Here is a 26,966-nt window from a genome sequence, read left to right as displayed (position 1 = left end):
TGACTTGCCCTGCACTTTAGCTTCTTCCACTGGGTTATGAAGCCTCCAGATATTGAAACAGTCCAGGGGATTTACTGAAACATGCATTTGGCATGAAAAAGGAGGCTTCCATCCCCACTCTTTTTTTTTCTTTTTTTTAATATTTTATTTATTTTTAGAGAGGGAAGGGAAGGAGATAGAGAGAAACATCAATGTGTGGTTGCTGGAAGTCATGGCCTGCAACCTAGGCATGTACCCTGACTGGGAATCGAACCTGTGACACTTTGGTTCGCAGCCCACACTCAATCCACTGAGCTATGCCAGCCAGGGCCCCACTCTTAATAAAGACTCCGTCTCACCCTGTAATCCTGGTTGTGGAAAGAGATGCTCTTTTGACCATCTGGAGCCTAGAACTCTATATGTCAAACAAGTTGTATAATTTCCCTTGTATAGAACAAACTAGCCAACACAATATTTTTGTAACAGCTTATTCTCTACCACAGATTCCAGACCTCCACGATTGTTTATAGACTCCTAAAAGCCAGTTAGGCCCCAAATCTTTCAGATATTATTAACTGTACTGAGCATTTTACAAAGACGTTGTGGAAAAGGGCTTTCCTAAGATGGTAGGTATGCAAACTGCAGCATTCCCTTTTGCTATTCCTTAGCAGATGTTTTCAGATTTCTGGCTCTGTCCTTGGAAACCAAGACCTTGTTCCAGGGCAGATGAGTGACACTAGGTAACAGAGTGGATCTTGTGCACGACATGGTGGTGGTGGTGAGTTACACAGGGGCTTCCTTCCTACTCACTCCCCTCATCATATTCTCATCAGTGACGTTGCCTCTCATATGAGTGGACCAATGAAAAATTTAAGTGTGAGTGTTAATCAAATTTGAGCAAACTATGGAGTTAAATTTACTTTATAGACAGCGTTTGGGGTGGGAACATCTATAATTTAATTCTTTTTAACAGCATCCACATCTGTTTTAATCTATCTCATTCCTCACAGCAGTTCTGATGTCCATATTTCAGATTCGTATTTGAGCACTATAAACAATTTATGGTCATGGGAACTGACGTTAGATAGCATTGGAACACTGCTCTCCAAAATATAGATGGCCCTTTGTATTTTCAACAAGGTATGAACTATAGGAATAAAGTGTATAAAAATCTCATATTTGAACTCAGCAACATTTTTACATTCAAATACTAATATTTTAACAGAAAAACCCTCACTAAGCTAAAAGCAGTAAATTTAGTTCCTAGTTCCCAGATAACTGAATACCTCCTGAGGATTGGAATTTTATCTGTTTCTCAAAGTCCCAGATGCCAAATCTCTTTACAAAGCCAGGCCTTTAGAGACACTTTATAACCTGCCCTCTAATTTCACTATTGCTAATTTTCTGATTTACCTGGCAAGAGCTATTTCCTTTGGGGAATGTATATTGCTCCTTCCTGTGGGCTGTACCTTCCTTTCTGCATATACATCATCACCTAAATATCACCAATCCAGTTCGCTTCTGTCAACACACTGCTGTCTGTGGGTGGGGGGTGGGCTGTTTTTTGTTTTTTCATCCCTAGACAACTATTTGAACAGACATGCTTCAGATGTTTCCATTTTTTAATTTAAGCATCAATCATATTCCTATCCTCTATTTTCTCATCCTCAGGTTATAGGATGACCTTAGCACTGGTCACCTAGACTAGAGCCCAACACATTTCCTGTCCCAACTTTCCTTTAAGTCCATTGTGGCACTGTTATCATCTACCTTCCCCTCCACTCTCACATCTGTTTAGCTCAGCTGATTAACCCTATATTTTATTCTTGGTCTTTCCCCTTCTGCTTTCCTCCAGTTTATCAATAAACCCAGAAAGCAACAAGGCCTGGTTGATTTGTTAGTAATTATGAGCACACTGTTCCTGCTCACGGAACCCAGAGATGACTAAGATAGGTTTAAAGCGACAGCAGGAAATGGTAAGGAAATGGAGCATAGCAAAACTCAGCGTGAAGCTTTCAGTTCTTTACATGTTTACAATTTTCTGTGCATACATTAAAATTGTTTTTTTTTTTACCCTCTTCAGTTCTCAGTTGGGTAGCAGAGCTAACTTCTGGATGGAACACCCTCAATACTTGCACTCCTCCTCCATTTTCCCTTGCATTTTGGGGGGAGAGAAGAAAAAGGTTTAAAAACTGATCAATATTTCATTACAGTGACTGGAGTTTTATTTAAGGAAGAGAAGAAAAACTGCTTAGATAAAATATAATTTGTTAATGGAGTACATAGAGCCAAAGTGTTAATAGACTAGCTCTTAATCTGTATTCTTTAAACTTAAGTATGAAATTGTAGCTTTGAGATCTTTGTGTCTGCCTGGAAACAATATCCTCTGTGAATCTGATCTGCTGGTGGGAGAAAAGAGGAGAAATAGATTCAAGGGTTAAGTCCTTCAGAAAAGTAAACGGACTTAAGTATATAAACTATACCAGAAATCTTCCAGGAGGTTGAGTATTGCTTGAAATAATTCTCACCAGCAAAGCACACCTTTCCCTATACTTGCATTGTTTCTCATCTACCTGAGGGTTAAATTATATATATATAATCTCAAGTGTATATATGTAAGTTCTGAAATCCTGGAAAGAAAAATAAAAGGATTCCCACAAAGAAAGCTGGAACATAAAAAAGCTACAAACATCCACTGTTGGCAACCTTTAGGGGTCAAGCCTAAGAGGCTGGAAACTGAGTTTGGTCCCATCACTTACTTGACATGTGGGACCTTGAGAAAGTCATTTTTCTACCCTCTGTCTGGGTTTCCACACTGGGGGTAGTGTGGGAAGTGGGGGAGGGGTAAAGAAGAGTGTATAACCTTTCTAGCTTGGAAATTCTATGGACTCTGATTACTGCCTGGGTGACTGGAATATACCTCAGAGTTCCTAGTTGAATACTTAGTGGATCCAAGTCAGCTCTGGAAAGCCAAACCTCTTTCTCTGAGAGGAAAGTCATATCCTCTCAGAGGTGCTGACAGATTCTCAGTACTTTTTCAACTTTGAAGTCAGAAGGAAGAATTCCAAAAGAATCCACCGTAATTGAAATTGACAATTTTCTTATTCTCCCCCACCCCAGAGAAAGTCCACACCAATTAATGTGTGTGTGTAGGGGGAAGGGGCCAGAACTAACAGGGAAAAAACTGGGAGACAGCAGAGGCTGAGCTGAGTCTAACCAAACAGGATATCCCTAAGACCAGTGAAAATGCCCCACAGTCACAGCATTTGAACTTGGACTCCAGACACTCTGGCCTTTCCAAGAAATCCCAGGGTGTGTGTGTGTGGTGTGTGTGTGTGTGTGTGTGAGTGTGTTTCTGCCTAAGGTGTCAAACCAATTGCATATTGGCCTCTGATTGCACTAAAAACTTTTTCATAAAGCCTAAGTGAGCATTTTTTAAAAAGTTAGACTGTAGGATGTTGGCAGTGGTCATGGTATTAGCTGGGCACCATCCTGCCTGCCCCCTCCCTGAGACGGCCCAGATTCCTAATCTTAACAGAACTGAGAGTTAAGAATGATTTTTTAATGTCTCGTTGGATTTTTAGACTGCTAATGTACCGAATCCTTCTCATTATTACTTTATTGATTGCTCATTGACCAGCCCCCTTCAAATCGTATTAACCACCCTCTGCCGGTTTAGATTAGGAGAGTTTAAAAAGCACCTTTCATTATTCCCCCCAGTCCTGCCATGGAGTTGAGACTCTGAGATTTGGCAGCTTAATGGGATCTCTAATGGGGCAGCTAAGAGGAGAGGGGCCACGGTCCCTGCCGATTGCATTAATAGCTCAAAGGGGGCCAATACAGAAAATTAGCCGTAAACGAGCTCTGGAGATCCTCAAATGAAAGAGCCATTTATCACGCTGGCTACCTTCACTCCACTCGTTTGCTCTCTCTACTGGGAACAACTCATTTCCTCTTAACTAAATTACTTCAGAAATGTCAGCTAAGCCCAGATAGCAAACATAACAAGAGACCTAGCCTACAATCCATGGTGTGATATCCACACAGGTGAAAAGTTGTACTGGTTAAATTTTAGAAGGGGGTGCTTCCATAATAGATAGATAGAGAGAGAGAGAGAGAGAGGAGAGAGAGAGGGAGAGAGATGGATCCTTTATGCCTAAATTTCTAAATTTTCTGGCCTCATAAGTACAAACAGAGACACCAAACCCTGGGCCAGTTGGGGAACTTTTATTAACATGTTAAAATTTTAAAAATCTCTTTAAAAGCCCATTGGAAAATAAATTAAGCAACTGAGTCCCCTGCCAGTTGTTGAAATGTAGAATATTTTGTTGAGAAAACTCTCTTATATTCTCTTTTATTGACATTAAACTTTTGGAAGCATCCCTCATAAACGTGGAGGGAGGAGCAAAGTTGGGAGACCAGAGAGCAGAGAAGGAGTTAATGAACCCATAACATTATTTTAAGTGGTTCACAGTGATTTAGAAAAATAAAACAACCACTTGTTCTTATTTAGCCCATGGCTCTCTAAAGATAAAAATAAGATATCAGGGTCTTTTCTCATGTAATAAAGCAAATCCCTAAAATATTAAGTAATAGAGTTGACCTAACACTTCATATTCATGCCATCCCCCCTAAATCAATAAAGTGACAGGAGTGCCACTTATATGTGTAAGTTGGGGGCCATACAAAGTAACACACATTTCAAAACAAAACTAAATAACTTTAGTCAATATTCCCCTTTTCTTATTCCTGAGCATACCCTTATATATAAATAGTCACATTCTGCTGACAAACACACACAAGCCCTGAAGGGAAAGCATCACACATCCAGGATTATTTTCAGCTCCCTTTGGTTAGGCAGGCTAAGTTCTGAATATTTTTGTGGGCCTGGCTATTAATAACATTTCTGATTGGTCATTGGTTGGGCATGCCCACTGCTAGTCCAAATGTTATTTCTAGGATACTGGACCCCTAAGCTAAGGAGTTCTAGCTTTTCATGAAAATGGAAGGGGAACTAAAACAAAAGAAGAAACAAAAATAGCCAATGGAGTATTGCGTCCCAGCCCTACCCCACCATTCCCTCATCAACCAGCAATTAGCCAAAAGAGGAGACCCCAGAGAATATGGTGAAAGTGAGCTATCAGCACAGCTGTGAATCTAAGCGCAGAGACACCCAAGCAAACCCAAAAGCTGTCACTAAAGACTGAACCGATACTATCTAAAGAAGAGAGGGAGAGGTGTTTGAAGCAACGCTTAAATACTTTTGCCCCAAACCTTACTATTCTTCAGATGTTATATTCCAAAGCCAAATGGCACCGTTTTAAGTACAGCTTCTACCACCCACCTTCCACCTCTCAGAGCTACTTTCTTTGCCTTTGTAAAAGAAGAAAATTTAGAATGTCTCTCCCTTTCTGGAATCCTTACTTCACAATCCTCCTACTATACCAGCTTGACTCTAGATTATTTTCCAAAATATCTTTTCATTGTTTTTGTGAAAGCCATGCGGCTCCAATGAATCATAAATGACTGAAGCTAGGGACCAAACATAAGGACAGGTCTTCTCCAGCATGGATAAGAAAGGGTTACCGTAGTTAAAACTGTATCTCCAAACACCAGTTCTTGCGATAATTAAAGATTGCTCTGTTTACAAATTCAAGCTCCTAAATTTGTGGCATGTGAGTGACATTCAGGCTTTTCGACAGCCACACTAATCGCCAGGCATTCTCTCAGTGACTGTCAGAGAAGAGGGGGGAAAAATTAAGCAGCTGCAATACGCCCGAAATGAGTTATTGTAATTACATTTAATTAGTTTAATTAGTTAATTATTTTGCTTACAGCTGTACAAGAGACTGCAAACATTTGTTAATATCACATGCCCTTTAACAGTATGGGGTGATTCCACAGTCACACTAAATCATGAACGCATATGTAGGAAGATTTAGAAATGTGCATAGGCTGTCTCAGCTTCTCAGGATGCGCATATTTAGCAACACATTTGGCACAATTAAAAAAATAAGAAACAAGTCATGAAACACAGAGTACTGGGAACAAAATTACCACCAAAAAATCAAACACAAAAACAAGGAGAAAAGGAGCTATCTCAATGACATAAGGTTTAGTTCAGCCAACTCCAGTTATCAATGAAATAATTACAGTACATTTTGAAAGCAGTGTTTCCCAGCTAGTTCCATCCATGATGGTAGTTCAGTTACTTAAGGTAGTGTCTTGAATTGCTGCCAAATGTGCCATCAGGAAAAAAAAAACCCAGCAGCAGTCTCTGTCCTTCTGTGTCTCTCACGCGGGTTTTCTACCTGTGCTCTTCCCTCCTCCCTCCCCACTTCCTTCTTCCCGACATGCCCTTTCACCTGGACAGCTGCTGTTCTGTAATTGTGAACAACCATTTGTATCTTATGAAATAATAAAGTCCCTCCAAAGTGAAAACTCATCACGAGGACATGAATGCACAGGAGAACTTCATTTACTTTGGGGAGGGAATAATCCGTACCTTTTTTTATGACAGACTGGTCCAATAGATTCATGCCGCTGTTATTGGCATCTTCAACTGACTGCGAATATAAAAACATCACTATTCAAATTGACTGGATATTAAAGAATCACACACATAAATCATGTCATTCCAAACTGGAGTTTCTGTTATTTCCATTTATATTAATTCACAAAGGGAGGTTTTATTATTATCATTATTATCTCCAAATAGACACAGAGATGAAATTCACCCAAATTATACATTCTTCCAATGGAAGAAGAGGAAAAAGGAAACTGTGAGAGACTTCTGGGATGTAATATTGGTTGAGTTATTATATTAAACTGATATTACATAGACATATAAACTTTTATATTATTTGCTTTTATGGATTATGAAAATTTGGCAACAGCTGAAAATATTTCACCCATATTAGTAAGGGCATTTTCAGTCTTCTATTCTATCCCAGTATATCTTAACTCTAGAGTCATTTTACCAATACATAATAGTTTACGTTATGGGATTTTAATTAAAGTCTGAGCAGCTTGGAATGGAATGCAAACAGCAGCACATAGGAACACGTTTGCAAGGCGCCAGGACCACACACCCACTGAAGTCCATACACATCCCTGTGCGCTATGAACTCTGTGCTGTAGACAGCCCCTCGGAGGAGCCTGCACAATCTGCTCCCCATCCCAACCCTGCTGCGGCTGCTTCCCAGCAAGAAGCACACCTGTTTGGAAGGCAGTAACTAGAGACACAGACACATACAGAGGTCCCGATGCTCCCAGTCAGCACCTAGGTAATGGCAAAGAGCATTCATCTTCTACACCAGTTTCATTCCTCCCAAGGAAAGTTTGCACCCTGGGTGTTGGCAGCACTTCTGAAGGGAAATAACTGTTGGAATGAGTCTCTTACTGTCTGGCTGTGCATACCGCCCCCACCAAAGCAGTGGGCTCCCTTCCCTATCCTCCCCCCACCCAATGAAAATAAACGATAGTTCTTTCTGAAATGTACAGCTGCTTTCCTTGATCCACAGAAATCTGAAGTTGGACCAATTTGTCACCCACTCTACAGAGAAGTAAAAAGCAAAGAAAGGGCTTGAGAACAAGGTGGTGTGTTCTCAGCACCTCCCATCTAGTCATGCTGTGCCCCCAGGCAAGGTGTGTGCTCCTCAAAAGGGAGAGACTGTCTCCCCCAAACAAGCAGCATATTAGAAACGAGATGATCTAATCACGGAGGGTGCATGCTCATTTGTTTCTCTTGGTTTTTAATGGTCATTCTTCTTTTCTCAGAAAGGTGAAGAAAATTATTATTCTCAGTAAGGACCATTTTCCATGTTGCGACATGCCATGCAAATCTTAAGAAATAGTGAAAAGCCTTTTAAAAAATAACTTCATGTAACTTGTTTGAAACACCTCAGGAGACCCCACCATGCCACGCGCGCGCGCACAAGATTCACAACTATCTATGCTCACGTGTCTGCACTGGCAACATGTCCACGCAGGACAGAAACACTCGCCTGTGTCTGTGGGAGGGCAGACCCACGATCTCACAGGCCTGGATCACTGTGCCCCCACACCTCACCCTCACGTCCGTACGTAAATATGTATATACGCCTCATCAGCGACGTGGGGTAGTTGTGGTAGTTAATGAGAAGGCTCTTGTCTGATTTTCTATCTAATTACGGCCGCCTGCTGGGTTTTTGTACAGGATATTCACGCAGCATGCTGGCGCTTAATCGTCACGGGGAGGATCGTAAAGATTTAATTAGGACTGCATGCGGAAGCGCAGAAAAACAACTCAGACTCGTAATTACTAGACTTCTTTAGTTAAAAGTGATACCGGGGGTTGCTTTAAGATACTAGGGTGTGTTTGAGTGAGTGAGTGTGTGTGTGTGTGTGTGTGTGAGAGAGAGAGAGAGAGAGAGCGCGCGCGTTGGGAGGTTTGACTTAACATCCTTATGTTGTTTATACTCATGGGTGGTAGAGGTGATGAGAGGTTAGAGAGCAAAGATCGGAAGAAGAAAAGAGATGCTCCTGGTAGCTAAACGAACTCCAAACTAGGTGTCATCTCAGTCCCTCTTCCTTTCTCATGCTGTTTGTCTGAGTTTTCAACGCTGTCCCTCCCCACCCCCCTCACACACACACACACACACACACACACACACACACACACACTGGGTGAAATGTAGCATACCCAGGAACACAAACAGCGATTTGCTAGTTTAATAGCCCCTGTGAGTAAATTGAAATAGAAATTGACAGGGTTTTATAGTTTCACTTAAAAAATATTAGTAGCATTTGGCTAATTAGCTCTCCTCTCATGGTTGGCGCGGTGGCCATGCGTTTGTGTGTGTGCGTCTGGGTCATACAACAGCCCCGCCCCAAGTGAGTACTCAAGGCTGCGAGGCCCACAGCTGGGCAGCACCTTTGGGATCAGTGTGATCGGCAGAGGCTGGGGTGGAGATCTGGGATTCACACTAGGCCCTTGAGATCGAACAAGTGACTAAGGTCTAGGCTCAAGCACTCTCTGGTTCCTTCTAAAAAGCCCCTCGATGCCAACCCATTCTGTAGCTGCAGGGAACGATGAAACCACCACCAGTGAGTGTAACTTTGGCCCCAGAGCTCCAAACCCTGAAGTCCGAAGTGGAACCTCTGGATTCGGGGGTCTGGTCCTACATATATCTTCTCTCCCCTGTCTTCCTTTGTCACCTGCCCTGTGTTAAGTCAAGCACACTTCAGCAAGATCATCCATGTCTGGAAAAAGTGAGAGGTTGTCTACCCCTGACCCTTTGCATTGGAGGCCTCCCTACTTCACTGGATGACCGGCTGAGGTGCTTCTAGGGAATGAACGGGGCAGAAGTGTGGTGGGGAGGAGAACGTTCGAGGCCTGGGCCTGTAGCTACTCTCCGGTCAGCTCTCTCCACCTCTGCGGCAGGGTTTCAGGGCAGCAGCAACTCAGCTCCGCCTGGCACACCTCTTCCACAGGGGTGTTCTCCCAAATGCACAGACCTGGCCCTGCTTTTCTCTCACCCTTTCCATTTGGCCAAGCACTCAAAACTCTTCACAACTATGTAGTTAAAGATCCAAAATCAAATAAATCCATTTCCTTTTTGGAGGGAATTCCTATGCTGGGTCACCTGAGCCCCTGACCCCACCCCTGGGCCAGAGGGTGGGGGTGACAGCCAGTGTTAGCACTGCCAACAGCAATGGTGATGGGATGATCCACTTTCATTATCTAGCACTTTGAACCTTGCTCAGGAAGGTTAATTTAAAAACTACCCCGAGACACGCATTACTCCAATGCATTGAAAAATCCACAACTATTAAATATTTCCTTTCTCATATAATATTCTGAAAGGAGCAATATCTTTAGACAGGGACAGCCAAGCTTGGTTAAGTCAACAAAACTATCATTCTTATTACTTTAAGTAAATTCAGCCACAAATTGGGTGATACTCCCATTTTTGGAAATAATAAACAACCAGATTTCTTTTAAAACAATAAACCATGACAGGCTATGCATAGACAGCATTCGATCCTACCACCATATTTTACTGTTCAAAATACATTTTTCCATGAAAGTAGAGAAGAAGGACTTGCGCACCCTTCTCCCTTTTCCATTTTTGTTTTCCTTTGCTTCAGATGTATGTCTAAAATGATGCATAATGTATACAACTATGCCAATGAGACCAAAGTGTCAATTAAATACTTTTCAACCATATTTATCTTTCCTGGAGACTATTTAAACTAAGGAGCAAAAGGAGACCTGCTCAGAATCACCCAGACAGGTTTTAGAAATCATTTCTTTGATGTTTCTTTGTTTAGTTTAATCAAGTATTCTCAACCAAATCAGACTCCATTGTGTAGGTTGCAGATGGGATAGTGTGTGGGTAGGGGGAGCGTTTTGAGCCTTTTGTTTTAAGAAATAAACACGTGATGACTTTCAATTGGGACGGCGGCATTGAGGAGAGGAGAGTATTAATGGAGGGAGGGTACTGAAGAGGGGTGTGGAGAATATTTTTCCATGGTTATTTAATGGACCAAAAGGTGAAAAAAATCTCTAAAATGGTAGTTATCCCCATAGACGCCCAAACAGAATTATGTCTTTGTGGGTCTCTCCCCACAAATATTCCATTTATCAGGTGATGACTCTGGAACTCAGTTATCTTGGAAAGGGGTTCTGCAGCTTATGGGGTTAGCTGCAGAAGTGGGTATTCGGAGTGATACATGACTTGGACAAATGTGGCACATGTGTTTATTCCAATGTGCACTGTCATGCTTAACAAAGTCTTTGCAAATCCAGGAGGAAGCTCTGGAGCCTGCAGGGGACCCTGTGCCTCCATGCAGCAGCCCCAGCCCTTAGGCAGCGGGTCTTCACTGTCCAAGTCATCTGGCCAGGCCCACTGTGGGACGTGTTTGGGGGGAGGAGTGCGGTGCATTGGGGAGGGTGCCCAGCTTGCTCACACAAAGCGCAAGAGAATAGGAAGGAGCCAGTAGCTAAGACAAGGCAAAAACATCTACCCTTAATTCTGATGATTCTAAATTATCAAACGACACACATATATTTTCTCCTTCATGATTTCATTTCTAGTGGCTCTACCTTTCATAACTGGACCCCCAGAAATCGCCAGCATAGAGCCACCGCGTTCGTACTCACATAAACAGTTGTATATGCATGTCTAGAGGGTCCTGTTCTAAAGATGGAAACCACCTCCTGCAGAGCAGACAGAGCTGCCCCACCCCCGCTGCCCCTCCCTCCCGGAGCATTCGCTATTTATTTACTGTCTTTTCGTTTGTTTGTTTGTTTGTTTGGTGGTGGTGGTTACCTGTACGTCTTCCATTCCTGGATGCCCAAGACCGTGCAGCGAGAGGCTGTCACCCATGCCCGCGTCCAGGCCGTGGTGCGCAGAATGCAGCAGCACGTCCGGCCGGCGGACCGAGTGGTAGTCCCTTCGAGGGTCGAGGCCGGAGAGCTGGGGCAAGGCGGCCCGAGGCTGGGGCAGGAGAGAACCGGCTTCGGAACCCACTTCTTGCCTCTGCCGTTGTCCCCAGGGATGCTGCTGGGGCTGGTGCAGTGGGTTCAGGGAGTAGGGGTCGTTGACGTGGGAGTAGGGGTCCTGGCTCTGGTGGTAAGGGAGCGGCTGGTAGGGGGGCGGGAAGTAAGGCGGCTGGAAGTCTGACGACGGCGTGTGGGACAGCGGCGGGGCGCTCGAGTAAGGTCCTTGGGACACCGAGCCCAGCTGGGAGAGCCTCGAGCTGTGGCTCGGGACGCCATCGTGCCGGTCCTGGGAGCGGGGAGAAGGAGCGAGAGAGAGAAAGAGAGAGAGAGCGCGAAAGAGAAGGAGGGAGGGATGGAGGGAGGGAGGGATAGAGAGAGAGAGAGAGAGAGAGAGAGAGAGAGAGAGAGAGAGAGAGAGAGAGAGAGAGAGAGAGAGAGAGAGAAGGAAAAAAAAAACACAAGCGACAAATGGAGAAGCCTGGCTCCTGTACGTTCTTCCCGGGACAGGGGAAGCGAGAATCTGAAACTTATACTGCCAAGTTGACTCAGAGGGCAAATGATTTTTAGCAATTCCAAACGCAAGGCTTTGGGGAGGGAAATGGGGAGAATCACCCACATAACCGACATCTGAGCCTTCAGTTAAGAGTGCAAAGCCAGCAAAAAGGGTGAGGGGGAAATAACTGTATGGAGGGACATTGTCAATTCCTTAATTAAAAATGTAGTAATCTCACATATAGAACTTGCTCTTCTGAGGGTTTTAAACAATTTTTTATAACTCTGCCATCGTTCCAAAGTATAACACAGAAAACTTTACACTCTCTGCTGTGCGGCTCCCCCAGCTCAACGTCAACTTCTGCCCTCACCAGAAAGAAACCCAGTGGGCTGCCCAGGAGCTCCCTGCACAACCCGGTAATTCCAGGAGCTCCCAGGAATCTGCCTGATCTGAGCTCCCAGTCACCCCTCCCTCCCCAGGAGGAATTAATTTAAATAGTGTTTGATTGAAATGGATCTCATTTGAAATCATCTCCTAAACCCACGTTAAGTCAAATTGTGGTTTTAAGGAGTTATTTCTAAGGTTGCTTTTCTATATCTAATGCGATTAACTCTCCAGGGTATGTTAATGAAGGACCCGAGGTTGCAAGGGGGTGAAAAAGCCCAGACAAGTTACTGCTGGTCCTGTCTGGAGTGGTAAACTGAGTGAAAAAATGAGGGGGGTCCGAGTGTGTGTGTTTGTGAGAGAGAGAGGGGTGTTTAAGTTTCTCCCTCTTCTCTGTGGAAATGACAAGGTAAAGTCTTCCTGGTTCTTTTTGGAGAAGGAGACACCTGAATTTCCAAACTGCAATAGCAAATAAAAAGTTTTCTGTTTGGCCTCCCCTCTCCCCAGCTGACTCAAGGAGCTCAGACGGAGAACACACAATGCAGAGAAAAGCAGCTGCAGCCTCGTCCAATTATGGTGCTAAATTACCAAGCCAAAGGCGCTCAGAGGAAGACAGAGACGGAGAGAGTGAGGCACGCACACAGAGACAGAGAGACAGAGAGAGACAGTGAGAGGAGGGAGCATGCAATTCTGGTACAACGTGAATCCAAACTCACCATGGATGAATAGGTGTGGACTAACATCTGGAAAAAAAAGCCTGGTTACTGCTCAAAATCAAACAATGATTTAAAAAAAAAATCAAGGAGTCCAGCAGAGAAACGAGCTGGACACAGAAGCAGAGCTTGAGGTGTTTCCAGGACAAGCCATCAAAAAAAAAAAAAAAATCCCCCCCACCCCCGAACAAGATTGGCGCTGCCTATCACACAGACGGAGCTGTTCATCGGTCCCTTACTGTCTTTTTGGCCTTTTTTTTTCTTCTGCCGCTCTCCGGGGCTCCAGAAGCAGTCCTCTTCCACCCGAAGCTGGGCTCAGACTGCTCGGGCGCCCCTTCCTCCCTCCGCTTGCCTACACCGCCTCATAATAATTGATATTCATGACTATTAATATTACACGAGTACTTTAAAGGGAGAATGGAGGACAAATGGAGCGTGAAGCAGCAGCGAGCGCAGAGCTCCCCTACTATTGTAAATGACGTTCATTCAGTGGAGAATTACTAGATGTAATCAGACGAGGGGGCTGGCAAAGGCAGACTGGGGAAAAAGTTTAGCAGGAAAGAGGCAGAACTTCAATTAACTGAGCTGGGGACACGCGTAAAGCAGCCTCTGCTTCCTTGGACAGGGCAGTGAGGGAGAGCATCGCTGGGGGCTTGTATAAAACGTCTTCCCGGAGAGGGACTTTCCTAATGGGAAGAATTGATCGCCCTAGGTGCTTTGTGTGCAGATTACAAGAACAAAATAAAAAGGCGTTGCCTCATCATTTGCAGGGGAGAGAAAAGTAAACCCGTGGCCCCCAACCCGTTGTTGTTTACCGTGGCTTTTGCAGACCTTCGCTGAGTGTTAGCGAATATGCTTATTTATGAAAGGACAGAGGCGAGGTGGAGGGTTTTCGCCCCTTGTACAGCCTTCCCCTCTTTCATGCTCACACAGTCTGTGATTTTTACCTCAATTTAAAATGTATGCAATCAATCTTCAGGTACACTAAACTTATCCTTTCCAGGCAAAGCCAGGGGCAACAGAAAACCTTTTCGGATATTTCAGGAACCCGTTCAACTGGCTTGACTGCCGTTTCTGTTAAAGTTCAACCTTCCTCCCGACTTAAATAGGCTCCTTCCACCAGGCTGCTGGTTTTCCTATATTTTTGAGCAGAAAATTGAGGCAGCTGGAAATAGCTGCACCATTCTGTCTCTCTGTCTCTCTCTCCCCTCTCTCTCCCCCTTTATTCACTGCCCCTCTTCCACTCCACCCCTTCCTTTTCCTCTCACCCTCCCTTCTTTCTTCTCTCCCTCCTTTCTCACTTCGGCAGTTTACTTTTCATAATCAGCGAGCGAGTTACATCTGCTTACTTTTCAGGACGCACTGATACCTCTCTATGTGCGCCCCAAGTTGTCTACACCATCGCATCATCCCCGCAAGTGTCTTGCCCACTTCGGCAGCTCACATTTTTTTTTTAAACGCTATTTCTAGTGTCTTCGACTTTGCCATCATCCCGTCTGTTAAAGAAAGAAAAGGAGGCCGAACCGAAACAAACAGGAGCCGGAGGCGCGGCTCCGCGTTACAGTCACTACATAACCACAAAGAGGAAAGAAAGGGAAACTCCAAGCATCAGTAGCAGAAAGACCCATCTCTCTCTGTCTCTGTCTCTCCCCTTCCCCCCTCCCTCCGGAAAATTGGGATTCAGGGCAGAGCTGGGGGGCCCTGGGCGCTGATGCTGCCTGTGGACGCCGCGAGCGAACCCCTCCATCCCCGCAGGAACCGGCCCGCGGCGTCGGTCGGAGCTCGCGACCGCTTCAGTGCGCGGCCTGTTCCCAGGGTCGGCAGGGCAGCTCGGGGCCGGGCTTTTGCGAGTTACCCCGGAGCGAAGGAGTCGCGTTTCCCTCACTGGTTAGGGGAGCCTCTGTGCGTCCCACCGCGACTGTTTCGCCCTACCAAGCACTGCCCTTGCCCGCCGTCCGTCCGGGAGGTTTGCTTCCCTTTCTCCCTTTTTCTCCAACGCTCTCTCTTTGCAGTCTCCATTGCCTGCTCTCCAGCTCCGACCTTCCCCTTCCCTAACTCCTCTTCGCCTTTCTCCAGGCTTTTTTTTTTCCCCCTCCCTCGACGTCTCCTCGGAGTCCTCGCTTACCCCTTTCCCCTTGCACCTAATTTGGGGCCTCCGAGTCCATGGTGCTCCGGAGCGAGGCTCCGCGGGCCGCCGGCAGCCGTTCCTCCCCATCCTGCCGCGCGCCCCTGGCCCCACGCCCCTCGCCCCGCGCCCCGCAACGCTGCCCGCCCAGCCTGGGAGCCGCCCCGCGGTGCCGGCGCTCGGCTGCCCGGACCGATGGGCTTCGCGGGCGCGGCCCGGTCCCTCCAGCTTTAGGCGCCTCGGGCTGCGGGCAATTTCTCCGGCCGGAGGGAGAGTTTCTCCTTGAGAACCGTGTGCGCACAACAAGGGCAGCACATTTCGCTAAAAATGCCCAAACACCGGGTGGTTTGGACGCTCTGACCCTCAGAGAAGCAAAACCCAAGAAAAGAGAAAAAAATTGTGGCTGCTCCTTGGCTTGTGCTCTACCGACACCCCTCAATCTACCACCCTCTTTTTAATTTTCCGTCCTCTACTTGGATCCGTTCGTTATCGATTTCAGGAATTTTATTGAAAATAAAAATTAAAAGCCCGAGTCTGTTACCAATGAGGCTTGAAAACTTAATTTTCTCCCACACTCAAAACGAGGAGAGCCTCTGCCTTCAGCAGTCTCTCTTTTCTCTGCCCACCTTCCTCACCGAAGTCCATGGGGGGGGGGGTGCGAGGAAGAGAGAGGAAAAATTAAAGAAATAAAAGAGAAATCTTCTAAGTTAGAGTAGTCAGACTGCAACCTCAAAGTGCTTTTTCAGAATAGTAAAGTCTCCCCAAACCAGTTTTTCTAAAAGTTAGAGAAAGCTGAAAAAACCGACCGGAAATCTGCGAGTAAATAGCTTAAAAATATATATCAGTTGGGGTGTCAAGAAGCTCAAATTCTCTATCTGCAAAACTCTAAGATGCATCTGGGGTGTCGGCTCACCTCATAGATATCTTCGTACTTGACATTCTCCACGAGCTTCCAGAGCATGATGGCAGCCTGGTCTCTAGGAGGTGAGTGCATTCATGTGAGGAGCAGATGTCTGGCTTCTCAGGACTCTGCTGTCTGTAATGATCCATCTATAATTGGAAATGGGGGATACACACCAAATCCGACGCTCCTCTCCCATCGCAACTTATATCTGTTGTCTCAAACAATAGGCTGCAGAAGTAAGCCTCAGCAGAGAGAAAAACATTATTACACACACAGGAGTTAGATGCAACCCACAGACATATATATTACAAAAATCATAAACACATATTTACACCCAGAGACCCACATTTAGTTATATAAGCACCCTTGGGTCACACAGTCTACAGATTCTGAACATGCATTTAAAGGAGAGATGGTTGTTCCATGCGATTGATACAAATATACACATTTAAAAACCTCTTTATTGAAAATGATGAATCATTGTAGCCATTAACTGGAGTCTTTAAAATTCACAATGAGAAATGAGGGGGCCAACAGTCTCCCATTTTCTATCTAGATTTTAAAAGGGAGACCAATGATTGAGATTTAAAGCAGAGACTCCTGTTCTTGTGTGTTCAGCAGAAGGGTATTTTTGAAAGCTGGATTTAGGGGTTTTAACGGTGATCTCTCTGTGTTGATGGTTACACAACTTTTTTTTTTTTCAACTGCACCTCTGTCACTATAGAACAAAAAGCCAGTTCGTTTCTAATATTTCTGGTCATTTGTCCAACATATGGGGTAACTTAAATGCTGTACGGACACCCCAGTCTGCACTGTTTGTCATTTTAGGGGTTGTTGGCATGTATTTTCAACAGATTCCACATGCTGTTTTTTCTTGGATGGAGTCTCCATTTTATGAAGACTTTTTCTCCTTTTTTTTCAGATGTTGGGAGCAAAACGGGCACACACACACAGGTCTGCACAACGAGTGAGTTTGGAGCCTTCTTTGCAGAGACAGAGCACATTTCATATTTACATCTGTTGTCTATAACTAACTTTTAAGTGGTTTTAATTATGGAGAGTCGAGAAATGGTCACCTAAACCTTTGGAAGGTTTGAGCAGAATGTTCTTTAAAAGCATAGTGAAAAATATTTAGGGTTTTGTGGGGTTTTATTTGTTTGTTTTGAGTGTATTTTTTCAGTGTGATTTGTGTGTGTATACATATATATATATACACACATATATACACACACACATACAAATATATATATGCACACATAAATGTGCACACACACACACAACGTAAACACCGACAAGAACAAAGTTAACCAAACCTTAAAAATGGGCTCCCTTTAAGGCACAATGTTTCTGGATTTCATCACTTGGTGAATATTCACCTCATTCCCCCTTTTCCCACCCCCTCTTTCTTTTTTTCTATTCCCTTTCAGGGCACTGAAGGATCTCCACAGCCAGAAGGGAAGTCCAGTGGAAGATCTCTGCCTCTAGGGCAGAAAATAAATGACAGGAGGGAATGAGGAGGGACGGAGCAATTTGGGGTGGAAGTTATTAAACCTGATAAGAGTGAATCTGCAAAGGACGATTGTCTGTAAATCCCAGGACTGCTGAGCGCTTCTGCGCACGCAGGGACTGACACTCTTTGGGGAGAGGACTCCGGACAACTGCGGTGGACACTGACTTGATAAAAGCTGACCAGACGCTTCAGATGGAGAATGAACAAGTCGTCAGATTTTTAACTTAATTTTTAAATGATAGGTGAAATCAAAGGAACACAAAGAAGGTGCTTCAAAAGAAACTTTAGACATAAATCCTACCTTAATTTCCAGTTTTAATTTTTATGCTTTGCCTTTCCTGTTCTCCTTCCTTTCTTTCTTTCCCTCTTCCTTCCTTCCTTCCTTCCTTCCTTCCTCCCTCTACTTTAAATATTAACACCTTAAATTATATAAGAACTATACATATTTTTCCACTAGGAGCATGAGCAAAAATTTCTTCTTTGCTCTCAGAGCTGGTTTGGACATAGAAAGGCATTTTTTCCTAATTTTATTGTGTGGCGGAACTTGAAACAGATTTTACCCTCCCTTTCCACACTTTTCAGAACTAAAATAAGTCGCAGATCATTACTTTGCAAAATAAAGATTATAGACTTGGAAATTCAGGTTCTCTAGACACAATTTTATTAATGGGAATAATTGTCTTCTCCCTTTCAAATCAATATCTCCATTATCTTTTTTAAATCTAAAGATCATTCTTACCCAAAATAAATTAAGATTTTACCAAATGCTTTTAACAGATTTTCCATTTATTTTTGGCGTATCATTGGGCTCAAATAGATAAATTCTAAAGCTTAAACCAAGAAACCCTGAGAGATATTAATAGTTTATACATAAAACAACATAAAATATATTGGCATGACTACTTTATAGTTTTATATGTGTATAATTTCAAATTTGCATATGAATTTTATTTCATGCCGATAGTGAGTATTTTTTAAAAAAGAAAGGTCTTGAAATACTTGGTTAAAATTTATAAAAATTCTTTACGAAAGCTGGAAACTAACCAATCTGGTTTTATTAAGAATAAAGCATAAATTGAAAAATATATACATACATATAAAGAAACAGCCAAAGAAATATATAACAATAATTAAAGCCGAATCAATTTTTCAACGTGGGTATTATTCAAAAAATCTTCGAAATTGCCAGGGAAATCTTTCCCAGGGACGTCTTCTCTGTCATTGAACGGGCAACAGCGCCCTCTGTCGGAATTCTGTATAAGCAAATCCAGCACAGCCGCCAGACTTTTTCAGCGATTTCTTCCGGTTCCTGAAAACCTGTTAACGCTAAGGGCATTTAAGTTGAATTCTTCATATTTACCACTTTTAGAAACAATTGTCTCAGCATCTAAAAAGCTCAAACAAGTTAAGAATTGTACAAATAAAAGTTCAATCTCTACTGAGAAAAATTTCCTAACTTGAGCCTAGTTTTCTTGCCCTTAATTATCTGCATTTCGCTTTAACCTCCAATCATGTAATGTAAGAAAAGATTCCCGTAAGGACTCACTAAAGCCAAAGGCATAGGCACAACAAACTCTGGTTTCCAAGGGAAGTTAAGCGACTAAAATATGCATTTTCATCACCATTTCGTTTTTTCGTGTTGTCTTGCCTTGTGCCAGTATTCCACCCGTTCCCCCTCCTCCACCCGGTCACGCACACGCTCGCCCAGGTCGAAGCGTACTAGATAGTTATATTCGTATTTTCCTTTTTCACTTATATTTAGGCCCGTTTATAATAGTAGACCAGGCAGTTAATAATACCTTTCGTTTCTCTGCCTCAGATAGAGGAGATATTTTACGATAAATGTAGGAGCTACTGATGGAAAGCGAATGCACTTAGCATGGAGCCCTCTGCTGGCGGTTTCTGGAGTAGGTTAATAATTTGAAAAAAAAGTTACCAAAAAATACAATATGATTACATTCAATCAAGCTCAACTATTAGCACTGCCATGTCTTATTTCTTCTTCCTTCTAAAAGTCTAATTTTGAATTATCTAAATTTCTCAGACTTCCTTTACGTATCCCCAACCCTGGTATCTGTGATTTAAAGCTTCATAAACTATCTTTCTCTGTGGCTGCCGAATGCACTGCCTTTTATTTTACACGTTGAACAGTTCGCCAGGGTTTCCCTTTTTATCTTCCCCAAATACAAAAATAATAGAATAGCAAAAGACAACACTTAGAATTATTGTGTCAAGGCCCCTGGCCCTTCTCGTTCTCAGGGATGGGGCAGCGGCTTAACAGCACGAACTGCAGTGTACTGAGCTCAGGAATGGGAATGATTGTGAGAATTTGTTAAAACAACACTTGTGAGGAATATTTGATACTGTCGCTTTGTACAACAATTTAATTTCTCAACATTAACTTAAAACACTGTAGCTGGGTGTCAACAAAGTGAAGATTTCATCAGCCAGGGACTTGCTAAGCTCCTGGTTGGCAAGTGAAGATCAGAATCCTGATGGAGGTCTTCCTCCTCTGTCCTCAGAACTTCCCCCACAGCTGTCTTCCTTCCTTCCCCATTCTGAAATTAAGGAGACAGTATTTCGGACTATTAAATTTTTCCAGAGTTTTTTTTTGTCTTGGATTTATAAATAAGCAAAGGTAGAGAGAAAGGCAGACTGACTTATTTTGATGTACCCAGATAGTAACCCCACCTCTTACCTATCAGGAACATTATTGTCCACTGAGTTGACTTGTCAGACATGACAAAGACAGATACCATATGATCTCACCTATAAGTGGAACCTAATCAACAAAACAAAAAAGCAAGCAAAACAGAACCAGAGACATTGAAATAAAGAACAAATTGACAGGAACCAGAGGGGAGGGGAGAGAGATAATGGAGGAAAGAAGGGGAAGGGTTGTCAAGGAACACCTGTAAAGGCCCATGGGCAAAGCCAAAGGGGAATGGGATCTAGGGTGGGAGGTGGGGGTAGGAGGAAAGGGGGGCAGGGGAAAGTGGTGGCTAGAAAATGGAGACAACTGTACTTGAACAACAATAAAAAGGAAATAAAATTAAATTTAAAAACTGACAGCTTTCATTGTGACAACCTGACTCTATTTTTCTCCTCTGTTTCTAGCTCAAGGTTTCTCATGATCTTGTTTTTGGGGGATCTTGATTATAGGTTTTATCATCAATTTGGAAAAAGTATTGTTGAATGTGTGAAACTATGACTTAAGTACCTGTTCTTGGATTTATAGGGCTACCACAGAGGTTTTAGTGATCTGGGTTTGAGGAAACAAAATAGCAGGGACTAATGTTTGCATTAACAGTGTTTAAAAAGTTAAACAAGGATGGAATTAGCTCTAGATTGACCCTTCATGATTATACAGATGGAGGCCAACATTACAAGGAAAATAACATTTCTTACTTTAATCAATGATTTTGTAAAGCTGAAATCAAGTGGAGGTCAGAATCCCAATTGGGAGAGTGAAAATCATTGGGATTGTGGAAATTCCTCCTTTCTCTTGGACTTTGGAGGAACAGGAGTAATTTTATTACATATTTCTGGTCTTCTGAAGTCCTTAGGCTTTTCTGTTTAATTGTGGAGTATAAAGTTACCAAGAGGGCAGTTTTTAAATTCCTGTTTCCTGGAGAAAAAGCAGTAAGAAGTAGAAGATTGGGGGGTTGGAGTAAATGATGCAAATAGCCATAGCACAGCTGTTTCCAACACCAGTGGGAATTTGCCATACAGAATGTGAGAGGTGTACTTCTTTCCTGGCATGACTAATGCAGGTGGACAGGTATTTCCAGCATTGTGGACATTTCCCATGTTATTGCTTTAAGAAGGAGCAGTCTCAAAGGGTGAGAACACTAAACACTCTGGCTTCAAAATGCAACCAATAGACCAATATATATCTGTGAGGAAAAATTTGCAAATAAAGACATAGGAAGATGTAGAGCAGAAATATAACCTTTAAAGCATGAATAAACACATACAATGTGCAACATCGGAGCTGAAGTATCTCTTAAGTACAAGGGACATTTAGAAGGAATTAGCATTATGTTGGAACTACTTCCTAAAGCTCACATTTGTGAATTTTGATAAAAATATAGAATAGTATTCATTTTATTATCACTTTCATTTCTTTAACATAAGACAATTCCTTCACTGGCCAGCTAAGTTATCTTGGGCAAGTCTTTTGGCCTTTCCAGGACTCCTTTTTTTCTTTAATCTATAAAATGAGATTAATTTTATATCACTGGGTGATATCCAAGTATTTTTTCTTAGAAATGGACTTTATGAGATTTATGAAAGCATCAAAGAGAAATTAATGAAAAAATTTAAATGGAAGTATTCCTTTATAAACATGTTGTCACAAAAATCTCATCTTTGAAGGGGCAGTTTCAGAGAACTGACCTGATCTCTTGGTAAATGCTGATCACATGCATATGCAAAAAGTTTTTAGGAACACCATCTTAGAAGAAAGCAAACAAAGAAAAGATATGAATACATCTTGGGGGAAGAGAATATCACTGCAGTAGAACCTAACAGACACTTTGAAAGAGATCAAGCATCTAAGTCTAGAAGAATGACATCCTCATGTAGTGAATGAGTTTGCAGTTTGGATCTTGAAATTATGGTCAGTATGTGAAAGGGAAGCAATGTCTACTAGCAGAGGCTGGAAAACATTTCATTTTCAGAAAAAGAGGGGAAATGGGAGTGGCTACAATGAGGAATCATGCTATTGTTTCCCCAGCAAAATGACAGTGTGAGTTGTAAATGTCCTGCACCCTGGAAGGGAAGGAGGTCCCTACAAACCAACATGATTCAGGAAGAACAGATTATTCCTTATTCTCCTTTTCTTTTGGTATACTTTATGAGACAGGGGACAAATGTCCCTGCAGATCACAGAGACATTTCAGAAATTTCCCACTGGTTCCCCCATCTGAGTTGAGTGATGGTGTTTGGGGGCAGCCTGCCTTTTGCTAAGGACATGAGACTGGGGTGCAATAGATGTGTTTGAATTCCACATCTGCCACTTACTCCCCTGGATATTTGAAAATTATTGAACATCTCTGAGCCTCAATTTCCTTACATGAAGCATTTGAAACATATTTTCATACATGAGACTCATTCATTGTATGGAACATGTACATAGCAACAACCATGGCGTGGGCAAGGCTGTGCTGAGGAGATAATACATATAAAATACTGTCATCACCTCCCACAGAGGGAAACCTCTCCGTGAATTGAATCTACTGTTACCATCATAAATTTACAACTATTTGAATAATTCTCCCCAAAAAGTTGACTGATAAATAAAAACAATTTGAGGCAATAGCTTTAACAGGTAGTTTGCCATGGAACTTTGTTCTTAGCCTTATTCTTTCTAATATTTTAAAAGAACTGGTGACTCAGCAGAAGAATTAGAAGACATGTTCATTATTTTGTATGTGCTAAACATGGTGGGGGACAGTCAGTACACTGGATTACAGAATGAGGATTCAAACATATTTTGACAGGCTAATTCTCTGGAACAAATCCCCAAAGCTATAATTGAACAAGGATAAAAGCAACATAAACATAGTGTAAAAGGGAGGATCAGAGACTAACAGAAAAAGACATGAAAACATCTCTAGCTCTCCACCACTCAGCGCTCTCACTGTTTCTGGAATACAGTATTCACAGCAGCATTGCACTGTGATAAACACAGATAGTGAGTGGAGTCCCCGGTTGCATTAGCAAGGATTATATGTTCAAATTTAGAGAAGCTGCGCTCCCACCGTCCTGTCAGCTGGACAAACTGGATTTCTGATGTTGTGTTCAGTTGAGGTGGCCTGCTTTAGGACTGTCCCCAGCAAAACAAACATCTCTCAAAGGAAGCAAGAGGGTTAAAGAAATTCTGTAAGCCATATCAAGGGAGGAAAGGTTGAGGAAAGGGTTAAAGAAATTCTGTAAGCCATTTCAAGGGAGGAAAGGTTGAGGAAACTGGGATTGTCATTCTGCAACAGAGAAAACTTGGGGATGTGAACTCTGTCTTGTAATATTTGGGTTGATTTGGGGGAAGACAGAGTAGAGAAAAAAATAACATTTGTTTTATTCATTGCTATATTGTCAGCACAAAACAATGTGGCTGACCCAAATTTGCTGAAAGCACTTTAGGTGAAAAAAATTCTCTTTCCCTCTAAAGACATAGGATAAAGGTCAACAGAGAGATATTGCTAAGAGGCCAATTTAACTCAGTGTGAGAAAAAAAATTCTAGAAATTTGAAGGACTGGATAGGGCAACTTTGATTGTGGTGCACTGTCAGTTCCTGCAAGACGCTAGCAGTGCTTGGACCATCTCTGTCGGGTGGAGGAACACTGTGCAGGAAGTCCTTTACAGCACCAAGATACTGTGATTCCACACAACAGGCTTAGCATTGTGAGTTTAGCAGATTAATAATTGTAAAGGACTGGCATTGAGATGTGTATATGCAAGATCCCATGATTTCCATGTGGGTATGAGGTATGTCCAGAAAATGTTCAGCCATTGTTAATATAACAAGAACCATTTGCAGGATATTGATGTAATGATGTACCCTGGTGGACAAGGAGAGCGGACTGAATGCACAGTTGTGAACAATGATGACTTCACTGTACCAGTCAGTGGGGGCTGTAGACACCACTGAGTGAGCACGTGTAATAATGTGTGACTGTCACATTCAAAATGACTGAGTGCATAGAGCAACAAATCTGCACCAAATATTGCATTAACCTTGAACATACCTTCATGGAAACTATTCAGATGATTCAGAAGGCTTTCAGGGACAATACAATGAGTGTAGCACAAATGCAAATGTGGCACAAATGCTTCAAAGATGGTTGAGAATCTGTTGAAAGTGATCCATGTTATGGAAGGCCTGCAACAGGCAGAACACCTGAGAATTTTGAACATGTACAGGCTGCAGTCAACAAAGATCAGTGACTGACATTGTGAGAACTAGAAGTTGATCTGGAGATTCCAAAAACTACTGTCTGAGATTTGGACTTAGGATCTTAGCATGAAACAAGTTATGGCAAAATTCATTCCATGGCTGCTGCTATCAGAGCAGAAAGAACATTGTGTTGCAGTTGCTAAAGACTTGATTTAAACAGCTACAAATGAACCAGATTTCCTCAAGAAAGTTATAACTGGAGATGAATGGTGGGTGTAAGACTATAATCTGGAAATGAAGGCCCAGTTATCCTAATGGAAATTGCCTGGGTCACCACGCCCAAAGAAGGCGTGGCAAAGTCGCAATGAGATCAAGACCACATAACTATGTTTTTTATTTTTTTTTAATTGGGAAGGTGTTGTCCATCATGAGTATGCCCAGCCAGGCCTAACAATTAATAAGGAGTACTACTCAATGTTCTTCCTCACTTGATAGATGCAATACAATCAAAATAGCCACAGCTATAGACAACTGGTGATTGGCAGCTTCATCATGACAACACACCTGCATCACATCTCACGCAGAGATTTTTGGCAAAACATCAAATCACCCAGGTGACTCAGCACCCCTACAGCCCAGATTTGGTGACCTGTGACTTCTGGCTTTTCCCAAAACTAAAATCACCTTTGAAAAAGAAGAGATTTCAGACTGTTGATGAGATTCAGAAAAATACCACAGGGCAGCTGATGGTGATGGGGAGAACTGTGTGAGGTCCCAAGGTGCCTACTTTGAAGGGGCCAGAGGCATCATTGTCCTATGTACAATGTTTCTTGTATCTTGTATCTTCTTCAATAAATGTCTCTAGTTTTCATATTACATGGCTGGGTACTTTCTGGATGGTATTAGCTGATTAGGCAAATGTTCATTTACTAAGCCCATGTCTTTATGTACTGCATATGCTATCTGATTTCTATTAGTAGAAATAACATCAGACAGTAATTATATACTCAATAGCCTTATTGCTCTGTCAGTTTCTGATTGTTTTGCTTCTGTCATTATCACTTTTTCCCATATTTAATAGGATTTCTGTGGGTGGCTTTATAGAGTGAAAAAAGGACATTTATTTATTTAGGGTATGGATGAAGGGCCATTTAGGCTTTCATTTGCAATTATTTTTGAGGGACAGTTGTTTGATTCATAGAAGAAATAAATCCTTTGCTGAAGATTTATCCAATGATTGCAATGCAAGCCAGACTCCCTCTGAGCAAGTTTTAAAAATTTTTAAGCTATTAGTAAGAGCTTTGTCACTCTAAACAATGTAGAGTAACTTTTGTTTCTGGGTGTTTTATGTAAACAGTGTTTTTGCTCTGTATACTACAGTAATACTGTGTCACTGTGTCTCACCAAAGGGTATATGACATAATTTTAAAACAAAAACAACATAATCTTTGGGCAATTTAATAAGAACACAACTAGTGGAAAAGCAATTCTTTCTAAATCTTTTGTTAATTGCAGAGAAATATAAAGATTCTTTAGAAAACTTTCACTATTATTTATAAAGTAAGTATGAAGTATGTTCTTTTCTTGCTGTATTGTAAAATATTTTTATTAACTCTACTATCATGATCTAAGCAAAGTGAAAAAAGATTTTCAGACCCAACTAAACATAGGCAGTCAGTTTTAATCGTCTTTCTCCCACCAGCTTCCTTCAAAAGTTTAGTCAATACATTAAATGTGGAGTTTTCAACATGAAAACTATGGGAAAGTTCCAAGAAATTGAAATAAGAACTTGAGTCGGGTCATGTTTATAGCTTCTGAAGCCATCTGATGCTTTTGTGGGGCTCATTCTTTCAATAAACACTTATTAAGGGCCTATTTTTTGCAATGCATTATGTAGACATAAAGATAGATCAGAGAAGTAGATTTCTTGGAAAGATTTTACTGTCTTAGTAAAGGAAATGAAATATTGTAGGATGAGAAGAGTTTGTGATCTTGACTGTGAAACTAGATTAAAGGGCATTTTAGTTTCTAAGTTGAAATGTTAAGTAACTTATCACATTCTGTCTAGTGTTTTGATATCCTAATACTAACAGATTTTACTTTTTTTGCTTAAGCAACTTTGTTTTAGTTAAAGATCATGATTAGTGTTAGTGTATGAAATACATAGGTGTGTGGAGGGGGGAGGGCCTGTTTCTTCTCTATCAGGCTCTAAGATCCCAAACTTAAAAAAATTAAATTTATTGAGGTGATATTTGTTAATAACATTATACAAGTTTCAAGTGTACAATTCTAAAACGTGTAAGCCCTGACTTGTGTGGCTCAGTTGCTTGAGCATCCTTCTGCAGTGCCAGAGGCTTTGCGTGCTCGCCACCTCAAGTCTAGTCTTCCTTTATCACCATATATTTGGTGACATCCTTCCCCCCTCCCCTTTCCCGCTGGTAGCTATCATATTGTTGTCTGTTTCTGAGGCA

The 26,966-nt window shown here is 42.3% G+C and overlaps 1 protein-coding gene across 4 annotated transcripts in view; it reads right to left on the bottom strand.

Moving 5' to 3' along the window:
* TFAP2B (transcription factor AP-2 beta) overlaps nt 1–16,194 on the bottom strand; it is a 29,123-nt gene extending 12,929 nt beyond the window's left edge. For 2 of the 4 annotated variants that reach the window (XM_045844155.1, XM_045844156.1), the window contains exons 1-4: nt 16,096–16,194; nt 13,061–13,087; nt 11,295–11,753; nt 6,485–6,545 (exon numbers count right to left, since the gene is read on the bottom strand). In XM_045844155.1, the coding sequence (XP_045700111.1) occupies nt 6,485–6,545; nt 11,295–11,753; nt 13,061–13,087; nt 16,096–16,176 (628 nt within the window). In that variant the 5' untranslated portion in view covers nt 16,177–16,194. The remainder of the gene's footprint in view (nt 1–6,484; nt 6,546–11,294; nt 11,754–13,060; nt 13,088–16,095) is intronic. The other 2 variants (XM_045844159.1, XM_045844158.1) reach the window with 1 other exon arrangement.
* Between the last annotated feature and the right edge of the window lie 10,772 nt (nt 16,195–26,966).

Source organism: Phyllostomus hastatus, unplaced genomic scaffold (genome assembly GCF_019186645.2).
Source record: "Phyllostomus hastatus isolate PE091 unplaced genomic scaffold, TTU_PhHast_1.1 phas_contig_40, whole genome shotgun sequence".
NCBI lineage: Eukaryota > Metazoa > Chordata > Mammalia > Chiroptera > Phyllostomidae > Phyllostomus > Phyllostomus hastatus.
This window is presented reverse-complemented; position numbering and strand designations above follow the sequence as displayed.